The following is a 15,172-nucleotide window of genomic DNA, read 5'->3' as shown; positions in this document are numbered from 1 at the left end:
TAGAAGCCAGTTAATTGCACAACAGATTAATGCACACTTCTGGTAACTGCACAGAATCTTAAAATCCCCAACGGGTTTAGTCCAGCTAGATAACTTCGCATTATTGCACCAGTCGGATAATTGCAAGAAATTTACTGGCAAATAGGCTGTGCAATTAAGCGGCTTTTTCTGTATTAGAACTTGATTATTTTAAGGAAAGCTTATGCTAGGTCAACATGGTGCAATTTTTTCAAGCATAAACCATTATTTGGGAGAATCTGACCTAAATAGCTCAGATGCGTATTTTTTTCTCAGTGATGTGGTGCAAAATATTTATTGAAAAGGCATGAATTATAATCTTTTCTGCATGTAATTGCTAATGCATGGTTGTCTTTCCCAGGTACCTGTGTGACTTTTCCTACTACACTTCCTTACACTGTGGTTCGAGGAATGCAGCCTTCATACATGTTCCACCTCTCGACAAGCCTTTCTCTGCACAAGTGCTTGGCTCAGCTCTAAGGGAAATCATCTTAACCATGCTGAAATTCCTCAAGGAGAAAAAAGAGGAGGGAACAGCTGGCCTCTCTTTGCAAAATCACTGTTGACACCAAGCACAATATTATGAAGTCTTGATGAGCAAGATATTCATTGGCATCGTGTTGGTGTGCAATGGTGACTGTGATTTTGATGTGTATTAAATCCCAAAGTGCTCTTGTTTTTCTACCTCTATAAGGCTCTTAAGGTATTTTAAATTGTTGAAGGGACAATGTTGACCTGTGTGGAATTAGCCATCATATCTACAGTCATTCAGATCATCCCAGAATAGCTATATAGGCAGCAATACTGTGCACATTGTTTTCAAAGGCTTTTGATTGTGTTTTAATTTTCCAAACATTACATACATGTACATACTAGTTTATGTCATTGTGAAAAAACTACAGGAGAAATACAACGTACATAAATTGGTATTTTTGTAAGGGTTTAATGTATTGAGAGGAAAACTCTTCTTACTTTTCACTGTTATGTAATTGTTCTGCTTATTTCAGTATGAAGTTCTATGAATAAGTGTGCTTATTTGTATTTTTCAATTCTACATTCAATAACAAAAAAATCAAAGAAATTATATTAAGGGCAGAATATGGAACAGTACATCCTTGCCTTATTTAGATGTGCTCCTCATGTCTCTGCCCAAGGTCCAATTAACTGAATAAAGTATGCCGTGGAAGTTGTAGATAGTGAATGTTGATACAGCTTACATTGACATGAAAGAATTCAATAGTGACTAATGAAAAGTTGCCACTTTTGCCAACAATGGAAATCAACTGCCTTGCTCTTTGCCTTATAAATTAGTCTTGCGTATCTGAATGTATGCTGTACAAAAATGATAGATCACTATGATGTTTTTTAAGTATCTACAGGGCTGGTTTTACTGTAATCATATCATACATTTATTTTAACTGTAAAGTTGTCCTGTGTGCCAAAGGTGAGCTGTTGTACTGTTCCTAAGAAAAGTTAATATACAGATTGGATTGAAACAGTAGTCAGCTATGTGGCTGTTTGTTGCTGTAATGTTTTACAGTATAACATTCTTGTTGCTTTATATGTATATACTACATGTATTGTCCAATCTAGCCTACAGTTTTAACAATATTCTTTGTTATGATAATGATAAAAAATGAAACAAAATGACAACAGCTTTAGAACTGATGGTGTCATCATTGATTACCGTACCACTGATCTATGCATTATAAGTCATCATGAACATGTAGACTTGTGGCTACAAAGTTGTGCATGGAGTCCACTGTCCACTCAAAATTCTCGTCCCCACCAAACTCCCCTATGTGCCTCCCACTCTTAAACAGGATGAGCGTAGGGTAGTCTGTTATCTGGAGAACAAGCAAAATGGGGCTTCTCATTTCCTGATAGGTGTGTAGATTCACTACTACATGTAGTAAATAAATTTGAACTTCATGTATAAACTAACCAACAGACTTTCTTATCACTACCATGATAAATTCATTGGTCACTAGAATCATCACAGTGTAACTTAATCCCTACCAACCTTCTGGTCCTGACAAATCTTGTTGTTCCCATGTGCTGTACAGTCCATCTTGGCAATCTGAATATGAGGACGCTTTGGGAACTTGAAGGACAAAGCATCCCATGCAGGGAGCAGCGTCTTACAGTGGTCACACCTGTATGGAATGTTTTATGACATGTAATATAATCCTGCCAACCATCACTTAACTATCAATGATTGTCAGTCCTAATTACCTAACCATGGTCTCAAATAGAATATTTGGTATGCCAGGTGGTTCAACAGGATATATTAGATATCTTTTAGTTACCAGTTTCAAGTCTGCCTGCTTGGCAAACCATGCATACTGATATCATACAATTTACTCCACTTCACTCACCAAGGAGCGTAGAACTGAACAAAGGTCATCCCCTTCCTTATCACAGAGTGGAAATTGTCTTTGGTCAGGATCAGCACCTTACTCTAGAGAGGAACACAGAGCATATGTTTACCACTGGTAAATGTTTACATGTTATCATATTAATGCCGCATGTATCAGCTTGATTCAACTGTAACCAATACTAACATGTACATACGTTTATAACTTGTTCACTGTTGAAATTTCCAATCCTTGATACTTCCAATGAATGGCTATCAACATGATTCAAATGGAATGTGATTTATCTTTGCCCCACCATGAAAAACTTAAAAAACTGACAATAATTTTGTGATTAACCTGAACCTGTCTATCAATTTGTTTAGACTGAACAAAAACAGAAAAGTATCATGATGTGCTAATATCAATCCAACCATCCTCCTCGCCACATATCAGTCTTTGCTGAGGCGGGCTAATATCAATATCAGTGGTTAAATACCTCTACTTTAGATTTTCCCTTTGCTGGGTTTCCTGGATCCAGCCCAGTCCTCTCCCAATAGCTGATGGTTTCTTCCAGTTTCTCAGATAAATAACTTTCCAAGTCTTCAAGGCCTTGTTCCCCCAGATGCCGGTCAACCTAGACAGTTATTCGAAATCATATTTGGCACATTACTTCTGAGTCTGTAGGTAGTCCCTTCAGTTATTCCACTGATTTCAAAGGGAGCCTTTCACTACCACATAGAACAGATAGAAACTGGCTGATTATGAACACGTGGGTATGGTAAGGCAATATGAACAGGATCTTTGTTTCCCTCAGCTCAGTAATTTGAGTATGCTACAGAAGCACAGATTTTTACAATTGCTTATTAGGTATGTCCTTGTTGAGCATTATGTACACCATACTTACTTCCTTTCCATCTCTGAACATCATAAGAGTCGGGAATTTGTCCACATCATACTTCTTGCACAGCACATCATACTCTACACAGTCAACCTATGGGGAAAGACAATGATAGTAACTTGTTAATAATGTAAAACATCCATGCTATCTCCTTCCTTACTTGGAAACTTTTTTGTTAATGTGAACTCAAGAATTTGCATAGTTGAGAACTACCATTCTCTGTTATCATGTTCAATCTTAAAAACAACAAATTTAAAAGTGCAGCAGATGAGTAAATTCACGACTTCATGAAATGTTCAACATTCTAAAGGATACTATGATAAATCTTTTACCTCTGCAATGGTTAGGTGTTTTTCATTACTAAATGAGAGAGCCAGCTTAACCCAAGCTGGCGCAAGCTTCTTGCAGTGTCCACACCATGGTGCAAAGAACTTGACAAAGTGAAGGCCCCCTTGGATGTGCCGAGTGAAGTTTGATGATGCCAGTCTATATACAGTTCCCTTCACTTCGGGTGTAGTTTTCTTCTTGGAATGTATATTAACATGTATGATCACGCAAAACATATAAAATGTACTATGTTTTCAATATTAAATTCTTGAAATCTGCAAGTACATTAAATTTCTCAGTACAAACATTATGAAGTTTCAGTTGTAGACATTGCATTTAAATTGCAATGTTAAGAGAAACTTTAATGAATTATAATGAATTATACCACAGGAGGCACCATGCTGGAGATGTAGCTCTTAAACGCTTCTACAGTTCTCTCTCCATTGTAGCGGTGATTGTCTGCTCCATGCCGGTACATTTTGAAGCTATTACAGAGAACAAAACATTATTTGCTTTAATAACAATGTATGTATTTTCCTAGAAGTGAGTGGAACTCAAGGCAGTCGAGTATTTCAGAGGCATTCTCATTAGATACATGTAGCTCTAAACAACGCATACAGTTACATGTGCAAAGGTTAGGTACAGGTCATTCAGAGTAACTCAGTAGGCTGCTTCTGCACTGTGCCTGCAATGCTGGTGTGTTATGCTAAAAGGCAGTTATACTGGATTGCAGATACAGATACACACTACAAATGTGTGTACCACCATTAAGGAGCATCATATGTTTAAGCACAGGTAACACAACACAAAGTCATATGAACCTCTTGTTAACCTTGATGAACTATATGTCTTTCATTGTAAGCATCCATTTTCACAATAAAACAAAATATGTTTTGACATGCTAACTGTAATATTGACTACTTGGTAAATGGTTACATACATACGTTGGAAATACACGGATTCCCTGCTTCTCACATATGACAACTTCTGCACTACAGTCCACCTAAAATAAAGAACATAAATTACATTTATTTTGAGCAATACTTGTCTTTAACTACTAAGAGGAACATCACAAATTTCTACTGCTACCAAATAAAAAATTCCAAACATGTAAGTTAGCATTAAACAAGTTAGCATTCATACAAACCAAAACAATACATGAAAAACTATTGTTTCAATTTCACTGTTCTTGTTTCATGTTTTTAACCAGCACAATAACTTCATGAAGCTTACATTGTATAATATGTGATCTGTTTTTTTTTATTGACCTAACACATAATGTTACCTTAGCCAGGATAACTTGAGGTGTTTTCATTGTGTTGTACTTGTCTGCAACCTCATCAAAGTTTGGCATCATGGCTTTACACTGTTCACATCTGTAAGGTGATTTGGAGTAGCAAATTGCAGGTCCAACTCATGAAAATCAGTCTATTGGCTTTAAGCAAGAATGGAAAAACTTTCCAGACTGAAAACAAACAGCTTTGCCATGAAACTTATTTTGCTTAGGGAAAGTCATCAGCATTTGCCACTGAAGAATGCATTAATTTGATATTACAGCACAATTGTATGTAGGGTGGGGTCTTTTACCCCTCTATATTTTGTTACTATCATACAAGGTGTTGACCTGTATGTCCAGTGCTAGCTAGCAGTGTCAGGTCATTTCCTACATGCACTTTCCCTGTAAGGACATGTCCCTGTAGGCCAGGATGGGGAAAGTGAATGACCGAGAAACATCTAGCTAGACACTGTAGAGGTTATAGAAAAGGGGAAAAGGCCAATGAAATATTTGATTAATTAGAGTAAGTACCAGCTTGTCAAAAACGGCAAAATTCACTACACTACACATTGGTCATGCACTACCATGGGAGGTACATTTAACAGCTAACACAACATGACTGTACATTATACTCACCCTGGTGTGAAAAACATGATAAAGTGTGGAATCATCTGCACTGCTTCCTCAAAGTTGTGCCTGTAGTACCATGGACGAGGGAGGAGGTGTCTGTACAGTAGTTCCTGACCCTGTGTAGCAACTGTGACCACGCAGATGACAGCAAGAAGAATGATGCACGCAGTCTTGCAATGGTCCATATTTTTTGTCAGAGCAAGGTTATAGAGATAACCTCCTTGATCAGAAGTACTAGTGTGCTGTTCTACTCACATGGACTGTTTATACAGCACCATCTCCATTAAGATTTAATCATTTTGATCAAGACAACCAATGAAAGGAGTCCACATGTGAGCTGATAACCTTACAATATTTGTTTGTTGAATATTTCATCATTAAAAGTTCCCATCAACTTTGGAATCCTTTGATGACTATCCCTGTAGTGCCACTGTGACCAATGATACAAATGAAAAGTAGACCAGGTAGGTCATTTTCATACAGCCTGCTTAAGGTGGAAAGCGCCTCTACATTGTACTCATTAGTTTCAAACTTTCATACGTTTAGAATATTCTATTAACATTCCACTTGTCCCAGTCCATAAGAGGTACTTTCAGAGAGGTAGAAGAGAAAACTTATAATTTGTTTAAAAACTTTAATGTAATCACAAATAAGACAACAATGGACGTCACAATCTTTGCTTTTTTTAATAATTTTCTTTACACAAGTTACAAAAGGGATTTACGAATTACCATTTTGCAAAATGTAATAACTACAACCTAGACATTTTATGTGAGAAATTCTACATTCAATGTATGTCTGAAACAAAACAGTGAAGGGTGAAAAGTGATATGATAGATTCTGATGCATATCCAAAAATAGGTGAGACCAAGCCTTGGGTATGTACTAAGTATTAACTGATGTGCTTCCAGAATAGAATAAATATAAAAGGTATCAATTAATAACTAATACTCTTCAAATCATTTCTTATATCTGTCTTATTGCACAATCTCATTGACACTAAATCTCATTCCATGAAAATTTAATGATCGACTGCTTTCTTGCATTACTATAGGTAAATGAAATATCATATGCCTTGCATAGAAGGTAAAATGGGAAGGAACAACTACCCAGGCAGCTCCAGTTACAACTTGGAAAAGACAGTGTTTCTTTCTGGCCAACCATAATTCCAATTGCTCTCTGACAAAAGCTCAATATATCCCTTGTATTATAAATGAAATACAGACTCACTGCTGTGTGGGTGGTTTTGCATTGATGCCAAAAAGAAGCACTTTTGTCATTTCATGATAACTTACATTATGCCTTTCATCAACTGACAATTAACTTGTAAAAAACTTAATTTTGATTGAAGGAAAACATGCTCATACCTTTCCATGTGAAATGACTTGAGAAGGACCTTTAATAACAAGCCAACTTTTTCCATTGCTGTTCTCTTGAACTTAACAATAATATAATTATTACTAGATATGTAGTAAGTTATTTCAAACAAAGGGTAAACTTCAAGTGACAAAAAGTTATAGAAGCCAAAAAAGTGGTCCAAACAAAAGAAAAAAATGTAGGTAAGTAAGGCTTAAAACTATCCCTGCTTAAAACTATCCCTGTCTCTATCTCCAGTTGGCATCAAAGCTCATCGTGTGTCTTTTCAACAACATAGGAATGTAGAGACTCCAGAGTCCTGGCACCATTGTAGTCTGCTATCCTCCCTCCATTCTTAAAGAGAATCAGTGTGGGGTAGCCTGTCACCTACAACAAACAAACAGATACGGAACAAGTATAAGAACTTAAGCCTTACATTTTCATGTTAATGTTATAGAGAAGTCATTGCCATCACCTCCATTGATGACCACCACATTATAAGTAGAAGAGCAGGGAAACCTTCAACACATTACACCCTGAAAAAACAACCAGACATAAAAACCTGGAAAAGCAAGTGTGTGTGACAATCCACTCTTATAGTTCATCACGTAAGGTCCTCCGGACAAATGCATGTAGTTCTGTGAGGTCCCTGGGCCCTTTGTATTGTTCTGCCTTGCCTCCTCGAAACAGAATGAGTGTAGGGTACCCTCGTATCTATGGTGAGGGATAGAAGAAGTGCAATGACTGAATTCTCATGGAGAGGTTGTCATTGACACATTTCCTCTAAAATCAAACTAGATTTATAGAAGCCTAGACCAGTGTAGCAAGAACATTTGTTTGTTTTTTTAAATTCTGACACTTCCTAAGAATATCTGACAGCCCACCTTCTGGTCCTGACAGAGTTCCTTGTTCTCTGCCATGGTACAGTCTACTTTAGCAATCTTCACGTGAGGCTGGTCAGGAAACTTGTGTGACAGGGCATCCCATGTGGGGGCCAGCCGCTTGCAGTGACCACACCTAAAAGTGAACACTGCAAGGTTAAAGCAATCCACTGCTTCAAATTACTATCTTTATTTATGTCGTTAAATACACAGCTAACAACAACATGAGTTGAGTACCAAATTGATTTAGTCCACACTCACCATGGTGCATAGAACTTAACAAAAGTGATCCCTTTGCTGATCTCTGTTTGGAATGTGTCAGAATCTAAGGCCTGTACTTTGCTCTGAAAAAAAAAGAAAGAATTGTTCTTGACTGCTAATGTGGCTGATGAAACAACAATGTTGTGGGTTGGCAGACAGGGCATTTCAAGCAGGAACCAGAATATTTTTGAACATAACAAACTCATCAATCTATTCAAGGATGTCTTTATATTGTAAATAAACAATGTTTGACACATCACCAAAAGGAACTAGAAACAGTCATTAAGTCTATTAAAGCAACACAAATCCTGAAACATTTTAACAATATTAACTTTAAGCAGCTTGTTTCCATAGACAAGGGAATGTTTACCAGAATAGCATAGTAATGAAGATGCAAAGGAAGGCTTCAAGCATAAAGATGGCTTTAATTGATGTCCCTCTACATACATGTATATACAAAGCTTTTGGAACATTTCAAAACAATGCCTTTCCTGGCCTTGTAAAACAATTAGCACATCAAAGATATTCCAGAATTCTGAACACATGTACCAGTAACCTTACCTCTGGTTCAGCAGGCATTTCTCCCTTTGGCTCCTTAGGTCCTTCCCCACTTTTCTGGATCTTTACTGTCTCCTTCGGCTTCAGTGCCTCCTTTTCCCAAAACAAATTGGACTCTTCCAACTTGGACGACACATAGGTTTTCAGTTCAGCATGGCTTCGTCCTCCACTGTACCTCTCCAGCTAAAAATAGATTACTAATATTGACTTTGAACATACAAATAACAGGGAAAGGTGGCATTAACTTAATTAAAAGTTAATATCTTAAGACAATGTCTTTACACCATAAATTTTATGGCTTAAGAATTTTGGAGACATAGTCTAGCTGAAATCCCACCCAACCCTCATTACATGGGCAACCAACAAAAAACTTACCTTATCCCCATCCCTGAAGAGTAAAATAGTTGGGTATCCCTTCACATCATAGTCCTGGGTACAGTCAACCTGTAGCATAAAAATAGTGCTGTGTTATTATAGACTAGATTTGTGATACTTTTATATGTATATATCTTGACTTGTTGTGACCTGTACTTAGCTCGGTTGGGCAAAACTGTACAATAAAAGTCTTCATTCATTATTATGAGAAAAGAAAATATAACATGGATATTAAACAATATGCTAAATTATTAGGTACAAATCCAGTGATGAAGTAAGAAGATAATACCTTGGCAATTGTGAGATGTTCCTCGTGTTCGAATGTTGTAGCTAGCTCCTCCCATGTTGGAGCCAGCCTTTTGCAGTGTCCACACCAAGGAGCATAGAACTTGATAAAGTGAAGACCTTTTGCAACATGGTCCTGAAAGTTAGCGGCTTCCAAACTGTACAGACCATGTTTTGGTTCAGGTGGCACAGGCTGGTATGGACAAAAAGAAGATAATTGTTAACGACTAGAGAATGAACTTAGTGGACATATGATGATCTAGACAAAGCATGATCTAGGAAAAATAGATTGTTTAAAAACCCAGAGGGATGGAAAAATACCTTTGCAACTTCTGATGTCATTTGTGTAAAGTAATCCTCAAATGCCTTGGCTGTCCTCTCGCCTTTGTACCGATCTACTTCCTGGCCAGGCCTGTACATCTTGAAGCTGGAAGAAAACATTACATAGGTACCATTGATTCTTAGTACAACTCTCATGTACACATGAACATGTAAGTTACAATTTGCATAAAGGAATAAAAATACAAAAGGCAAGTATGACTAAGCTAGCAGAATAGATGTAAACATGATCCATATCAACTATGTTAGTCCAATGTGTAGCACTAATGACCCATGACCAGCCTTATCTTCTAAGTCCATCACAGTATCTGGACAATTGTACAGTCACTCAATTCTTATTATCACAATTTTCACAATTCATTTTACATTATTTGTTTTAGGGATTTATACCTATATAATTGTGATAATATCATTGAAAATGTCAATATGAATGTCTCACGTTGGGTATCCTGTGGCTCCATGCTCATCACATAAGGCAATTTCTGATGTACAGTCCACCTGCAAATAAACAAAGCTCAGCATCTTCTGGGTACTAGTACTGAGGGCTCAAAATTCATTTTTGGGATTAGGTGCACGGATGCAAAAAATGTGGGTGCACCACATAAAATAAAGTAGAATGTCAGCTAATTTTAACAAACCCGAATTCAAACTTCAAATTTGTAAACAAGTACTATGACAGGCATTCTATTATCTTTCTAACACTAAGATGTTAAGAATATGGTGTATACTAGTATACTTTGATATCTTTACATATGAAACCTACAAAAAAATATTTGGGTGCAACAGTGCACACACAGAAAAAAAATTGGGTGCACAGCTCCAATTTTGGGTGCACCAGGGTTCATATGCACCCAGTATTTCGAGCCCTGGTACTTTAGAAATAACATGATCATGGACTCGAGCAGTAGCCAATATTTGACTGTACTGCTGAAAGGGTCCAGTTGGCTAGTCATTAGGCTGCATGCAAAATAAATCCTCAAGATTTGTCATCTCTCTTACTGTAATGCAATGTATGTGAAGAATCTTTTACAGTTTGAAATAGGTGAAAGTCATTCTTTCTGTAGTGCATTTTCTATGAATTTTCCCTTGTATAAATTTCTATGTGCTTATTGATTTATTCACTAATCTATCGTCCTGTGTAACATGATACCTTCGACAGAATATCAAGTATGCTAAAAATACCAAAAAGACACCCTGTCCTGTGGAAAGATAATACACTTGATTTAACATGATAAAAAACATGCAATGGTTTCCAGAGTAAAAAGACGATAACAGAGTGATTTACTTAAATTAATTTCTCTATGTTGTTACAGCCATGACTGTAATGGACATACTTTTGCCAGGTAGAGGGGAGGTCTCGGAGACTGCTGTAAGTTGTACTTGTCTGCCAGCTCATCAAAGACAGGCATTACCCTCTTACAGTGGCCACACCTGTCAACAAAAAGATAATTAGGCCACATCAATTTAATTTGTAGGTTCTTGGTTTGTAAAAAAACATGGAGCGGCAGGGCGAAACAAATTTAGAAAAAAAGAATTTTGGGTCAATATAAGCGCTTACATGACATACCGAATACCAAGTTTTAAAGTTGAAAAATAAACACGAACACTGTAAATTATCTACACCTGTTTGTTGAAAATTATCAAAATTTCAGTTTTTATGTACGTACATAAGTCTTACATTTATGAAAAAATTTACTGCAATGCAAATGTACACAAATTTAGGCCAACTTACTACTAGTACAAAGGAAAGTTGTTGAACTGCTCCATTGTAGTTTAATGGTAAAATTTTCCTGAATGAAAATGGTGGCCTATTCATAGAACCATCCTCCTAAGCAGGGACATCCAACAGCCAAACTACCTGTCTGGATGTCCCTGCGTAGGAGGATGCATAGAACCAGTTGATTAAATTGGTAAAGAACTTTATGTTCCACAAAACTCCCACCAAACCTTAGTGATATTGATCTGCCATACCAGGAGATTTATTTCTTAAACAAGACAGTCCTGAGTATTTCAAATATTTTCAATCATCAAAAGAAAAATGAATGAAGTTTCATATGCATCCCCTTAGGGCTAACACCGTGTTGTCACTCCATCTGCAAACAGTGCAAAATTGATCGATTTATTTATACTCAACACAAAAGCACGAGACAATGTCGACACGTGGCATTCGACACAACTTCAATTTCTTACAAGGAGGTTTCTAGGCCAGGGACATTACTTTCTTGATTAAACTTTCCCCGTAGAAATCACTTAAAATTCAGTTGTCAAACCTTGTCCATGAACGTTAGTCTAGCCGGAAGTGATCAGAAGTTTGTATGAATAATCGATCTGTTTTGCTACGTGGCGCTTACCTATTGCTTGCTTCAAAGCCAGTGGTCTTTATGTCCCGGTGTTAGATTTAACCGATAAAATGATAAACATGAAATAGGGTCTTCGTAACTCATTTTAAAGAAGATAAACTTGATAACTGTAGGGTCTGGGAAGATTACAGATTTTATAACGGCACATCTAGTTTTATATCCCCCCTAATAATCTGCCACTCCCCTTGAAACCCGCCTCCAACATTCAAACACTCACCATGGCGCGAAAAACATGATGAAATGCGGCGCAGCCTCTATAGCCTCCTCGAACATGTGCCTGTCGTAGAGATGTTTGTACTCGTCGTCCAGACTCTGTCCCAGGACGAGGGAAAGCACGAGAGAGAAGACGACAACTGCACGGAGCGCAAATTTGCACCACAGACCCGCCATGTTGACAACTTTGCTGTGACTGACGGGATTGGACCAGTCCTTCTTCATCCTAGGGACGAAAAATTTGTAGTATAATTTGCATCGAGTATCAGACCAAATGCTTCTTAAAATACTTGTTTTATAATTAAATATGTATGTTACATCCATCTTTACACTCTACTCTGCAATATTTATCTGAAAATTTCAGTCTCAGTCTCTATTGTCCCTCCCCCAATTTAGAATGAACCGGTCTTTCGACCTTTACTCTACTTCAGCCTTCGATCCGACGACAAGACTTCCGGGCTTGATTTTTGTCTCCAAATCCATCTCTAAATCTCTCGTACTCTCCATCTTATCTACAATCAAGTGGTGCTACACATTCCCAAGACTCAGTTCTGGTAGGTGTGTGAGAATCTGGAGTGTTTCCGGTGCCACTTTACGACACCGACCTGTGCGACGTGCCCAAAATGGATGATGGAACACGTGAGGACGTGACTGGAGAAAATAAACACCCAGACACTCTGGGTTGTACAGACCTTACAAACGGCCCCATGGAAGAAGAAAGGGTGCAAGATCTTGTTAATGAAGACACTAAAATTGGAGGATATGAAGAAAACATACAAAACGCCTTTAGCACGGAGAGTTCTTTTGAAGGCGTCAATAGAATTGGGAAGGTGGAAGAGGGCAAAGGCGATGTTTCACAAAACCTTAAACTGAACGGTAGCTCCTCCTCTACCGATGATGGCGGGGGTATTGGTAAGGTGGAAGAAGGAGAAGGATATGCGAAAGAAGCAACAGAAGACATGAAAGAGGCAGAGGAGGAGTCTGATCCTGAATGGCTGGACATTTTGGGAAACGGAAAATTAAAGAAAAAGGTAACGTTAAAGTTGTGACCTTGTAACGTTACATTAGATATTTTCGTTATGAAGGACATACATGTAGTTTGGTTGAAGAGTTATTTGGATTGACTATCATAGCAGCAAGTTGAGAAGTTGTGCCACCTGTTGATTCCAGAGTGTGGAAAGAATTGAAAGAAAGGTTGCAGTTTCTATTGTAGTCATTGCACTTCTTTCACATTGTGCTTAAAATAATTGTGTTTGCACACACATTATATTTATTAGATATCTGGTGCCCATTTCCAGATATGTGCAAATTTAGCTGTAAGTGGTAGCCTATTGATATGAGAAGTATTTTAGACCCAGTCTTACGGAACAGAGGTTTTGGCTGCCAACTATTAAATGTGAATGAAATGCGAGCTGTTTCAAGAAACACATTCGAGTGCTGTATCTAGAAGCTTCTCATACATCTATACAAACAAACAATGGTACCACTGAAAGATGCATGATGATTTTTACCATGGTTTCCTTCTAACTCAGTTCACCTGTACCATAGGTAATAGTGAAGGGTGGAGATGAGAGTACCAGGCCACGCCCAGGTCAGGATGTCACCATCTGGAGCAGAGGGAGGTTAGAGGATGGGACAACTGTCGATCAACATGATGAGATCACTTTTGGACTGCAGGAGGGAGATGTCGTCCAAGGTTAGTGTTGAGTTCCAGCTGGAAGTGCTTGTGTGCTTGAGTGTATTTGCCAGTGAGTTTCGTGCAATTATCCGGCTGGTGCAATAATGCGAAGTTATCAAGCTGGACCGTATCGGTTTGGGACTTGGGGATTCCGTGCAGTTAACAGAAGTGTGCGTTAATCCGATGTGCAATTAACTGGCTTCCACTGTATAATGTAAGCCCTGACCACCCTGCTTTTCTCCCTGTTTTGCAGCCTGGGACCTCTGTGTTTCCCTTATGGGTATGGGAGAGACGTGTGAAGTAATTGTAGATGCCCTATATGCATATGGCTCAACCGGAAGGTAAGATAATATCATTCACCATTGTGTAGCACTTAGGCAATCCACAATTACAAAAAGAAAACAACAGTAGAGTCGATTCCAAGTCACCGCGAGGGTTGCCATTGTCATCATTTACAAATGGTTTCAATTGTTTTCAATTATATATCCAGGAGATTTTATACTTTTGAAATATTTCTAATGCTATTTTAACTTTCTAAATATTTTCCCCGGTCTCAAACCTTTGAAATATTCATGATGTGGAACAGAATACTTCTAACAGTTTGTAAACAATGGTAACAGCATTTTGCCATTATTTACCATTTTCTACCATTTTTTGTAATATTGGGTCAGTGGGCTAGGAAGAAAGCAATTCACACATCCTTGCAAAGTATGATTAGGTGTCATGTCAAAGGCCTACCACAAAGGACCCACCAGTGCCTATCAGTGAAATCTAAAAATATACCAGGCAGACAAAAGGGGCTAACTTTTATGGGGCAATAAATTAATTCTACCATTTGGCAAGGTTTACCATTTTTTGTGAATATTTCTAAAAGTGAAAGAATCCTGCAGATATTTGAAAATCATTGTAAATGAAGAGATTTTTGTGTGATCTCTTTCAAAATGTTTCCAAAGTATTCAAAGGAATTCAAATAGATTCAAACTTCCATATTAATTTTTTTGAAAAAATTATAACTGTTGGGGCTTAGATATTCTTTTATTCAAAATAATTCCAACTTATTACAATTATTGTCTAAAAACCCTCATGGTGTCTCGGAATGGACTCTACACATGTATTTATTGTACCATACTTGCATTTTACATTTTATAAGATTATGTTGCTATTGAGATTTTTTTTTAAAGATATTGCTGAATGCTAAATTCTATATAATTTTGAGAACTTTCTGTATTGTTGGACATTTTTCCAGGAACATTTCATGCGTATTAAGTGTATTGATGCTCTGGTTTCCAGCATTGACAAAATGTCTTATTTGATTGTCAATATTTAAAACACTGTAAGACCAAAAAACAAGAGAAATCAA

General features: G+C 37.5%; 4 protein-coding genes across 5 annotated transcripts in view; 2 read left to right on the top strand and 2 right to left on the bottom strand.

The window, feature by feature from the left end:
* The window catches only part of LOC118405146 (pyroglutamyl-peptidase 1-like), a gene marked incomplete in the record, with an annotated part of 4,850 nt that extends 3,211 nt beyond the window's left edge, over positions 1–1,639 (top strand). The window contains 1 exon segment of the mRNA XM_035804575.1: positions 380–1,639. Coding sequence (XP_035660468.1) covers positions 380–584 — 205 coding nt within the window.
* On the bottom strand, positions 946–5,999 carry LOC118405140 (thioredoxin domain-containing protein 5-like). The gene is made up of 10 exons (XM_035804562.1): positions 5,513–5,999; positions 4,886–4,976; positions 4,545–4,603; positions 3,986–4,085; positions 3,606–3,797; positions 3,280–3,366; positions 2,872–3,009; positions 2,397–2,479; positions 2,042–2,174; positions 946–1,865 (listed from the first exon to the last, which is right to left on the bottom strand). Exons 1-10 carry the CDS (start codon positions 5,689–5,691, stop codon positions 1,725–1,727), a joined length of 1,203 nt encoding a protein of 400 aa, XP_035660455.1. The 5' UTR covers positions 5,692–5,999; the 3' UTR covers positions 946–1,724.
* A 179-nt stretch (positions 6,000–6,178) lies between these two features.
* On the bottom strand, positions 6,179–12,374 carry LOC118405127 (thioredoxin domain-containing protein 5-like). Of its 2 annotated transcripts, XM_035804550.1 has the most exons (11): positions 12,139–12,374; positions 10,896–10,992; positions 10,001–10,059; positions 9,544–9,649; positions 9,227–9,415; positions 8,938–9,006; positions 8,566–8,745; positions 8,005–8,087; positions 7,747–7,879; positions 7,425–7,576; positions 6,179–7,249 (listed from the first exon to the last, which is right to left on the bottom strand). In XM_035804550.1, the coding sequence occupies exons 1-10, from the start codon at positions 12,357–12,359 to the stop codon at positions 7,457–7,459; spliced, it is 1,257 nt and encodes a 418-aa protein (XP_035660443.1). In that variant the 5' UTR covers positions 12,360–12,374; the 3' UTR covers positions 6,179–7,249; positions 7,425–7,456. The 2 variants fall into 2 exon arrangements, with proteins under 2 accessions (XP_035660443.1, XP_035660436.1); XM_035804543.1 differs by lacking the exon at positions 7,425–7,576 and having other exon boundaries at positions 6,188–7,249.
* A 248-nt stretch (positions 12,375–12,622) lies between these two features.
* LOC118405010 (peptidyl-prolyl cis-trans isomerase FKBP8-like) overlaps positions 12,623–15,172 on the top strand; it is a 7,145-nt gene continuing 4,595 nt past the window's right edge. The window contains exons 1-3 of the mRNA XM_035804413.1: positions 12,623–13,165; positions 13,683–13,830; positions 14,066–14,153. Coding sequence (XP_035660306.1) covers positions 12,758–13,165; positions 13,683–13,830; positions 14,066–14,153 — 644 coding nt within the window. The 5' untranslated portion in view covers positions 12,623–12,757. The remainder of the gene's footprint in view (positions 13,166–13,682; positions 13,831–14,065; positions 14,154–15,172) is intronic.

Source organism: Branchiostoma floridae, chromosome 2 (assembly GCF_000003815.2).
Source record: "Branchiostoma floridae strain S238N-H82 chromosome 2, Bfl_VNyyK, whole genome shotgun sequence".
NCBI classification, from domain to species: domain Eukaryota; kingdom Metazoa; phylum Chordata; class Leptocardii; order Amphioxiformes; family Branchiostomatidae; genus Branchiostoma; species Branchiostoma floridae.
The sequence above is the reverse complement of the archived record's forward strand: the minus strand, read 5'-3'. Positions and strand labels throughout refer to the sequence as shown.